General features: G+C 53.6%; 1 protein-coding gene across 3 annotated transcripts in view; it reads right to left on the minus strand.

The window, feature by feature from the left end:
* Positions 1–61: 61 nt before the first annotated feature.
* The window catches only part of SHC1 (SHC (Src homology 2 domain containing) transforming protein 1), a 90,994-nt gene continuing 81,444 nt past the window's right edge, over positions 62–9,611 (minus strand). For all 3 annotated transcript variants that reach the window (XM_015419112.1, XM_015419111.1, XM_015419110.1), the window contains 5 exons: positions 8,369–8,540; positions 6,706–6,766; positions 5,669–5,827; positions 2,030–2,280; positions 62–988 (listed from right to left, as the gene is read on the minus strand). In XM_015419112.1, coding sequence (XP_015274598.1) covers positions 860–988; positions 2,030–2,280; positions 5,669–5,827; positions 6,706–6,766; positions 8,369–8,540 — 772 coding nt within the window. In that variant the 3' untranslated portion in view covers positions 62–859. The remainder of the gene's footprint in view (positions 989–2,029; positions 2,281–5,668; positions 5,828–6,705; positions 6,767–8,368; positions 8,541–9,611) is intronic.

The following is a 9,611-nucleotide window of genomic DNA, read 5'->3' on the forward strand; positions in this document are numbered from 1 at the left end:
TAATGGGGGGGGGGGGGGGTTAGGGGGGCGGCTCCTTTTTCCCCCTTTTCTCCCCGCCCCCCCCCCCCCCAAAAAAAAGAACAGGTGAGGTTTGTGCCACCAGAGCACGGGGGGGGCTTTGCATAAAATCTCAGACCTGTAAAAGGGTCAAGGCACACAGAGTTAATATGTCAAAGGGGGGGGGTGGGGGGGTTACGCGTTTGAGAGCAGGGCGGCGGGCCCTCTTTTTGTGCTTTTGAGGGTCGGCGGCCTCTGCTCCCCCCACCCCAGATACGATGAGGGACTTTGGCATGGCTGGGTCCGCAGGGAGGAAGATTCGACGGGGCGCACCCCTTGCGGAAGGAATCGGCGGCTCCCGTCCCGCCGCTTCGGGGACCGGGAGCAGGCCGTGTGCCCTCCCAAGGCTACCTGGCAGAGGGGCAGGACGTTGGGAGCATGGAATCAGAGTGGTGGTGGGACGAGGAAGTAAAAGGAATCCAGCACCCTCACTAAGGACTAGCACCCTGGAGGGGCTTCGATGAAGGGGAGGGAAAGGCAGTTTCACTCCCGGACTTTCTTTCGTGAGAAATGAAGAATCCCGTGAGCGGTGACGGGCGGGTCAAAGCGATCAGGCGGATTTCCGCTACCAAACGGGGGCCGGGATCCGGTTCGGGGAAAGAGGGAGACGCTTTGGCAGAAATGGTGTCCCTCTTGCTGACGGTCCAGACGGGAGCCGCGACACCTGGCGAGACGGGGCGCGAGAGCCCGTGCGGTGTGGCCGGCGGAGAAGTGGGGCCCCGCGGAAGGTGGGCTGGCCTGGGAGGAACAGCCAGAAGGAGAAGACAGGGTGGGGGTGGGGTGCGCCCAGCCCCCTGGCGTCTCAAGGCCTCCGCTCCACAGGCTGTTGCAGGCAGAGCTCGCTGCCCGCCGAGATGATCGGCAACCGATTGTCCATGTGGTAGCTGATGAGGTGGCTGACGCTCTCGAAGCGGTGGTCCTTCGTTCGGACCTGTACAGGGACAAACAGTAGCGCTAGAGACCCAGAAACAGTGTTCTCTGTAAGCTGAGTGAGTGTGAGCCAGCTCACAGTTTTTTAGCCTCCGGCTCACCCATTTTTGCCTTAGCTCGGGAAGGATGGCTCCAGAGCAGACTAATTCATGCGGGAGCCAAATCGCTCGCTCACAACTTTAATGCTGGTAAGCTCCCAAAGTAGAATTTTTGCTCACAAGACTTCACAGCGTAGAGGGAGCATTGCCCAAAACTTGTCTCTGTCTGCCCAAGTTAGAACAAGAGTCCCCAACATTTATTTATTTATTTGTTAGATTTATACCCCACCCTCCCCAGCAGGCTCAGGGCGGCTACAACAAAGGCAATTGCCATAACAACAGTTAAAACATTAGAAAAACAATCATTACACAGTAAAGTCAATAATTAAATGAAGTGCGGTGCTCTTGATGTTAAAATTTTTCTCAATCCAAGATGAGTTCATTCATCAACCTAACCTGACAGCATGCATTCTTTGGTTACCTAGGTGTCTGCCCAGGGCCGGCTCACCTCCAGAACTAATCCACCGTCGAAGATAGCAACTCGGTGGTGGTACAGTGACGGCGGCGGCTCCTATGCAAAGCACTGGCAGAAGAGCTCCGTCTTGCAAGCCTGTGGGTGCCCATCTAGGTTCCCTTTAAGCTTTGTGTTTGTGTCCTTTATAAAGTTTATATCTCCGCTACCTGGTATTACATTTCATGACACACACGGCCCAGCCCAACAAGGTCTCATTTATGTCAGATCTGGCCCTCATAACAAATGAGTTCGACACCCCTGCCCTAAAGCTAGGAGATGGTGGGGGATTGGAAAGTAGCGGAACAAGACTTCCCCCATTCTAGGAGAAGTTCCCCCGTCCACAAAACAACAGTGGCCACGGAGATGCTGAAAGTGCCCCCCACACCCCGTGTGCCATGCCCAGGAAGCTTCTGAGGAGTCTACGTTCAAGATCCACGGATTGTGCAAAGGGGATCTGGATTCTGCCACCGCCCCGGCCCGAGAGACTCACCACTCCTTCGGGGTCGACGAGAAGCAGGTGCTTGGGCTGTCCCCCTTGCAGGCCGGTCAACACGTACTGGCCCGGCGTGGTGGTGCTCTCCCGCACGAGGAAGTCCCCGTTGGCCTGCAGCAGCTTCTCGGCCTCTTTGCGGCTCATCTGGCCGTGGTACCAGGGCTCCCGGCGCAGCTGCTCCTCCATGGACGCCACCAGCTGGGCCGGCGGCACGGGGGGAGGCACGCGCAGGGCGTCCTCGAATGGCTCTGAGGAGGGGAAGGATGGAGAAGGGGGAATGTTTCGGGGGCCTTTTCCTAATTGGTGCCTCCTAGTTGCTTCGAGATCCCACACAAGACGCTGCCCTCTACTGAATCAGACCATCAGTCCATCAAGGTCAGTATTGTCTACTCTGACTGGCAGCTGCTCCCAAAGGTCACGGGCAGAGGTCTTTCACAGCACCCACTGCCAGGTCCTCTTAGCTGGAGATGCTGGGGATTGAACCGGGGACCTTCTACTGAATCAGACCATCAGTCCATCAAGGTCAGTATTGTCTACTCTGACTGGCAGCTGCTCTCAAAGGTCACGGGCAGAGGTCTTTCACAGCACCCACTGCCTGGTCCACTTAGCTGGAGATGCTGGGGATTGAACCAGGGACCTTCTACTGAATCAGACCATCAGTCCATCAAGGTCAGTATTGTCTACTCTGACTGGCAGCTGCTCTCAAAGGTCACGGGCAGAGGTCTTTCACAGCACCCACTGCCAGGTCCTCTTAGCTGGAGATGCCGGGGATTGAACTGGGGACCTTTTGCATGACGAACAGATGCTGTATCACTGAGCCACGGCCCCTACTCAGACTGGCATGAGCTCTCCAGGATCTCAGGCAGAGGAAGGTCTTTCACATCACTGCCTGGTCCTTTAAGTGGAGATGCCGGGGATTGATCCGGGGACCTTCTGTGTGCCAAGCAGATGCTCTGCCACTCAACCACAACCCCTCTGATCTACAGGACCATTCTCTCCAAGCCGAGTGATGCTGCTCTGGCATTCAGTGCATGCTGGATTCCAGCTGGGGGATCCACACATCTGAAAGCTTGCATAGCAGAGGGGGTTAGCATCAAACTAGGACCAGGGAGACCTGTGTTCAAATTCCCACTCCTCAGCCATGAACCTCTGCAGGGTGACTTTGGGCCAGTCATTCCCTTAGCTTAACCTACCTCACAAGGCAGCTATGAGGACAAAGGGGGAGGGGGCGCTATCATGATTCCTGAACGCCTCAGAGAGAGACCAGGATAAGGCGACATTCAAGTTATAACGATGCATTTTATTTTCTGTTTTAACTGTAAATAGAGAATAATAAAATGCCAGCTTGGGAACGGCATGCTAAAAAATGGGTGCTGGTCATCCATGGCAATTATAATGTGAAGGGAAAGGGGGGAAAAATTCCCTCCAAACGTTGACTGAGGTAATTGTTGCTGTGGGTCACAAGGCAGGAAGTGGCAATGAACGGGAAGGATAAACCATCACAGCGCTGCAAACTAAGACTATCTGTCCCCCAGAAACGACACTTTGGTTCCATAACAATAAGAAGAAAAATGACGAGAACAACAAAAATAGTTAGAAATCGACACCTGGAAAATCAGAACATATATACGAGATGAAGAGATTGGATTTCTACCCCGCACTTCACTACCTGAAGGAGTCTCGGAGCGGCTTACAAAGTCCTTTCCCTCCCCCTCCCCACAACAAGCACCCTGTGAGGAAGGCGGGGCTGAGAGAGCTCTTTCGAGGACTGCTCCTGAGAGAACAGCTCTGAGAGAACTTGTGACTGACCCAAGGTCACAGCAGCTGCTGCATGTGGAGGAGTGGGGAATTAAACCCGGTTCTCCCAGATTAGAGTCTGCGCTCTTAACCACTACACCAAACTGATGCAGACCTGCACACTATTTGACTGTTCACACTCCCCTTCTCTCCCCAATGGAGACCCAAAGCAGCTTACGTCGTTCTCCTTTCTCTTATCCTCACCACAACTCTGTGAGGTAGGCTAGGCTGAGTGTGCGCGACTGGCCCAAGGTCCCCCAGTGAGCTTCTATGCAGAGTGGGGATTTCAACCTGAGTCTCCCAGATCCTTGTCTGACACTGGGGAATTTCACATTACCCAGTTTCACCCGGTAATGATCCGTTTTGAAGTGAACCGGTATAGGGCTGCCATTTCACACATGGCTTTCCCCTTCCAGTAAAGAGCTGGATCTGAAGTGGTTTGCCATTTCAGACTGCACCGTTTCCCCCCGCTGTTTTTCACCCGTGTGGGCGATCTCCGGCTTTTTTTTTAATGTTCGCTTTAGAGCGCTATAGCGCTATAGCAGTATAACAAAACACTCCATGCATTCCAATGGGATTGATATGATGCTATAACGTTATATCGCTATAACGCTATAAAGCAAATGTTAAAAAAAAAGCTGGAGATCGCCCGCGCGGGTGAAAAACGACGGGAAAAAGTGCATCGGAACCGGGAGAGGAAACTGAGGAGTACTTGGAAGCGGTTGACAGGTAAAACGCTTCAGCCACGTTTCCTAAACGGGACAGAAGCGATTGTGTATGAAATGACAAATATATTCCGGAAGGGAACCGGTTCTCAAATGGTTCTGTCTGAAATGACAGACCAGAAACCGTTTGGGAACTGTTCCTCTTCCGGAATATATCGCCTGTCTGAAATTCCTCACTGTAACCACTAAACCACTGTTACTGATATCACTGGGAACCATCAACTGCTACATGTACCGACAGTGGCCACTGTGCCACAACTGGCTGGTGTGGAGCCACCCTACGAATGGGGGAAACGCCTTTCGATGGTCCTGTCCTCTCACGGGGGCGGTACCCATTGCAGGGAGGACATTGTCGATAGCAGGCCCCAAATTATAGCAGGCCCCAGGTCGGCCCTTCATGTGAGAGCCGTACAGATTTATTTGTTTAGGCCTTCAGGTGGCCAATATAACTTTCCGATTCAATTGGGTTTTGCTGGCGGCTGTAACTTTCAGCTTATTATTTATTTCAGGAAGGTTATATTTTTAGTCATTCATTTTTAATCACATTTTTGAAACACAGGTGATACAGCGTGTAAGTCAGGGCCCCCCAATGTGGAGCCCACCAAGTTGTTCGGAAAGTGGGGCAGACCCGGATGGGCTTTCGCCCAGGAAGGTTTCTGATCAGCCACTGGAGATTTGATGGGCTATGCAGATTTAAAAAACAAACAAACAAACACTGCTTTGACAGCAGCTGCCACCACAGTACAAGACTCTTCATGGTGTGACTGAAGCTGCGGCAGCCATTTTGTGGCTGGCTCTGCCTCTGGTGTCGGCCATTTTGTGTCAGCCATTTTGTAGCTGCCCCCACCATGCTGTGTCAGAATTCCAGAAGTGTCCGCAAGTTCTCCCCCCCAATTTTCAGTCAATAAAAGAACAGAGACAGTGGTGCTTGCTTTTCCATGAGGCTGAAACTGAGAAATTCGGGGCCTTCCGCCTCTTCCAGTGCAAGCTGAGATGAAATTCTCAGGGCTGCAACGATGCCCCCCGAAGTGCCGGACAGCCCAACAAAACCACTGCAATCCCCACGAGGAACCATGAGAGGCCGTTACATAGCAAACCCCCCCCCCCAACTCACTCATATCAAAGAGATCTCTCTGGACACTGCCGTTGGTGGCGGTGCTCAGACTGACTTGCCGGGCCTTCTCCAGGTTCTGCACGTTGACGTAGGAGGGATCGTCAAACAGGTCCGTCCGCCCAGACGGGCTGGCGGCAGCAGCGGGGTATCTGTCCCTGCCTGTAAGGTGGGAGAGGAGGGCGGGAGGAGAAAGATTTTATTCAGGTCCAGGGCCTTCTCGGTGGCGGCTCCTATCTGGTGGAATGAGCTTCTGGAAGAGACTCGGGCCCTGTGGGACCTTGTGCAGTCCCTGTGGGACCTTGTGCAGTTCCGCCTGCACTGAGCAAGGGGGTTGGAGTAGGTGACCTCTAGGATACCTTCGAACTCTGTGTCAAGGAGTTTTTCTGCCTAAGCATTAGCTTTCTTGACTATAGAAGAAGAGATTGGATTTATACCCTGCCCTTCACTACCCAAGGGAGTCTCAGAGCAGCTTACAAACTCCTTTTTCTTCCCCTCCCCACAACAGACACCCTGTGAGGTAGGTGGGGCTGAGAGAGCTCTTGACAGAAACTGCTCTTTTTCAAGGACAGCTCTTATCAGAGCTAAGCTTGCCCAAGGTCATCCAGCCAGGTGCAAGTGGAGGAGTGGGGAATCAAACCCGGTTCTCCCAGATTAGAGTCTGCGCACTTAACCACTACACCAAACTGGCTTGTTATTACCTCCCCCTGCTGGCTTGTTAGCAGAATTGTTGCTTGGCTGGCAGAAGTGATTAACTTGCAGCAGCTGAGAACTGTCCTCTAAACTGGTTGACAGTTTGCAATTTAGAGATCTATCCTGGTCACAGCTTCCTATTGGCTAAATGGCTTTTCTTTCTGCACTGAGAACTTCAGCCCCACCGGAAAAAAAAAAGTTTGCCCCACGAGCCACCAAATATTGGCTACGGGTCTGTAGGGGAGTCCACCGATCCAGCAGTGGGGAATGAGCCATATCACACAGCCACTGGTTTTTCCACTGAGCAGCTGCTTCCCAGAGTAATGAAGAAAAACCGGAAGGCGTACCTTGAGCCATGGGGGGCGGCTTCCTGGCGTCACAGTCCCCCCCGGCCATCTGACCTACCGGCTGCAGGAAGAGAAAGAGAGTCCAGAGTTTAATGCACTGGAAGGGTAAACAAAGCGGCTGAAGACCTGGGGCGGGGAGGGAGAGGAGCTGAAGGCTGGAAGTTCAAGCGGAATGCAAGACGTCATCCGCTTATGGAACTCTTCGCCAAAAGGCGGCCGACCGGCTTAGGGGGCTTTTAGAAATCAGACACTTGAAAAAAGATCAGACAAAACTCACAACAGTGAAGTCTGTCGACACTTGTTTGCTGTGAGGGCAAAACAGAACCCTGGGTAGGGCCGTGGCTTAGGGGCAGAGCTCTGGAAACACGTGAAGCCGCCTTGTATTGGATCAGACCCTCGGTCCATCAAGGTCAGTATCGCCTACTTAGGGTGGCAGCCGCCCTCCAGGGTCTCAGGCAGTGTTCCCGCTAAGCTGAGTGAGTGTGAGCTAGCTCAGTTTTTTTAGCCTCCGGCTCACACATTTTTGTCTTCCCTCAGGAAAGATGGCTCCAGAACAAACTAATCTATGCCGCAGCCAAATCTCTCACAAACGTTAATGCCAGTAGCTCACAAAGTAGAATTTTTTGCTCACAAGACTCCACAGCATAGAGGGGGCTTTGGTCTCAGGCAGAGGTCTTCCCCATACTTTCTAACTGGAGATGCTGGGGATTGAGCCTGGGGCCTTCTGCACGCCAAGCAGACGCTGAGCTACAGCCCCTTTCGCTTCCGCTTGACATGCAGAAGGTCCCAGGTTCAATCCCCAGCACCTGCAGCAAGGATCAGGTAGTAGGCGATGTGGAAGTCGCCCCACCTGAGACCCTGGAGAGCGGCTGGAAGTCAGAGTTGACAGTACTGATTTTGACAGACCAAGGTTCTGGTTTCAGTGTGAAGCAGCTTCACATGGGTCCAAAATGCCAGGTCCAATCCCTGGCATTTCCAGCAGGAAGGACAGAGCAGCATGAAATACCTGAGACCCTGGAGTGTCGCCGTGAGTCAGAGGAGACAATACCGACTTCGATAAACAGAGGGGGTCTGATTCAGCAGAAGGCAAACTTTGTGTGTTCGACTGCCAGGTGCCAGGAGGGGAGACCTATTGGGAGACTTTGGGGGTGGAGCCTGGGGAGGGCGGGGTTTTAGGAGGGGAGGGTCCTCAGCAGGGCAGAATGCCACAAGAGTCCACCCTCCAAAGCAGCCGTTTTCTGCAGGGGGACTCATCTCTGCTGTCTGGAGATCCACTGTAATAGCGGGAGATCTCCAGGCCCCACCGGGAGGCTGGCAACCACTGTTCCCTCTAAGCTGAGTTAGTGTGAGCTAGCTCACAGTTTTTTAGCCTCTAGCTCACATATTTTTGACTTGGCTCAGGAAGAGATGGCTCCAGAGCAAGCTAATCTATGCAGCAGCCAAATCACTCGCTCACAACTTTAATGCCAGTAGCTCACAAAGTAGAATTTTTGCTCACAAGACTCCACAGCTTAGAGGGAACATTGCTGGCAACCCCACCCGGCAACCCAAAGGCATCATGCCATTTATGGCTTCCGACATACACCTTGAGTGTGCCGGCAGGCAGCAGGGTGGCGGTGCCAACACAGGAAGGGCCCCGCAGCCGGCATTTCCTTCTGCTTACCAGGGTGGCCCCCAGGTGGTTGGGCGTCTGGGCTGCCCCGGCTCCGTCCCATAAGCGCATGTCGACCACGCCTCCCAGGGGCGGCTCCTTCCCAGGGAAGTCGTTATAGTACTGGTGATCGGGCGGCGGGTCCTCTTCTTCGTCCCAAGCGGAGCCGTCGAAACCGGCCATCCTAGGGAGCGGAGACCAGGAGAGAGCGATGATGCGTTAGGGGTGGGGAAAGAAGACAGCTGTGCGGCGGGGGGGGGGGGGGGGGGGGCCTTCATGCGCAGCTCTCCCCTAAGGTGTTTGGCGCACCATAAAGGAGCCCACAGAATTTATTGTATTTAATTCACTGACCCCCTGCCTTTCTCCCAAACGGGGACCCAAAGTGGCTTATGTCATTCTCCTCTCCTTTATCCTCAAAATGGCCCTACAAGGCAGGTTAGGCTGAGAGAATGTGACTGGCCCCAGGTCACCCAGCGAGCTTCCGTGACACGAGTGGGGATTTGAACCTGAGTCTTCCAGATACTAGTCTAACACTATTAACTACTATACTATGCTGGCTCTCAGGATAGTGGGACAAATGTTATCTCCTCCACATGCAGCCGCTGGTGTGACCTTGGGTCAGTCACAAGTTCTCTCAGAGCTGTTCTCTCAAGAGCAATCCTTGAAAGAGCTGTCTCAGCCCCACCTCCCCCACAGGGTGTCTGTTGTGTGGAGGGGAAGGGAAAGGACAGGGTAAGCCACTCTGAGTGAAGGGTGGAGTATAAGTCCAATCTTCTTCTTCTTATTATTATTATCATCATCATCATCAGGGGAAGGCCTCGGCCTCTCTGCCCTGTTGTCAGCCCTCCAGAGGAACTGGTTGGCCCCTGTGTGAGATGGGATGCTAGACAAGATGGACTACTGGTCTGGTCCAGCAGGGCTATTCTGATGTTCTTATGGGGGAAGGCCTCGGCCTCTCTGCCCTGTTGTCAGCCCTCCAGAGGAACTGGTTGGCCCCTGTGTGAGATGGGATGCTAGACAAGATGGACTACTGGTCTGGTCCAGCAGGGCTATTCTGATGTTCTTATGGGGGAAGGCCTCGGCCTCTCTGCCCTGTTCATTGGCCCTCCAGAGGAACTGGTTGGGGCCACTGTGTGAGACAGGATGCTGGACTGGAGGGACCCTCACTGGTCTGACCCAGCAGGGCTCTTCTGATGTCCTTATGAGGGGAAGGCCTCGGCCTCTCTGCCCTGTTGTTGGCCCTCCGGAGGAACTG

The sequence above is a fragment of the Gekko japonicus genome, unplaced genomic scaffold (genome assembly GCF_001447785.1).
Source record: "Gekko japonicus isolate JY-2015 unplaced genomic scaffold, Gekko_japonicus_V1.1 scaffold25, whole genome shotgun sequence".
Classification (NCBI taxonomy): Eukaryota; Metazoa; Chordata; class Lepidosauria; order Squamata; family Gekkonidae; genus Gekko; species Gekko japonicus.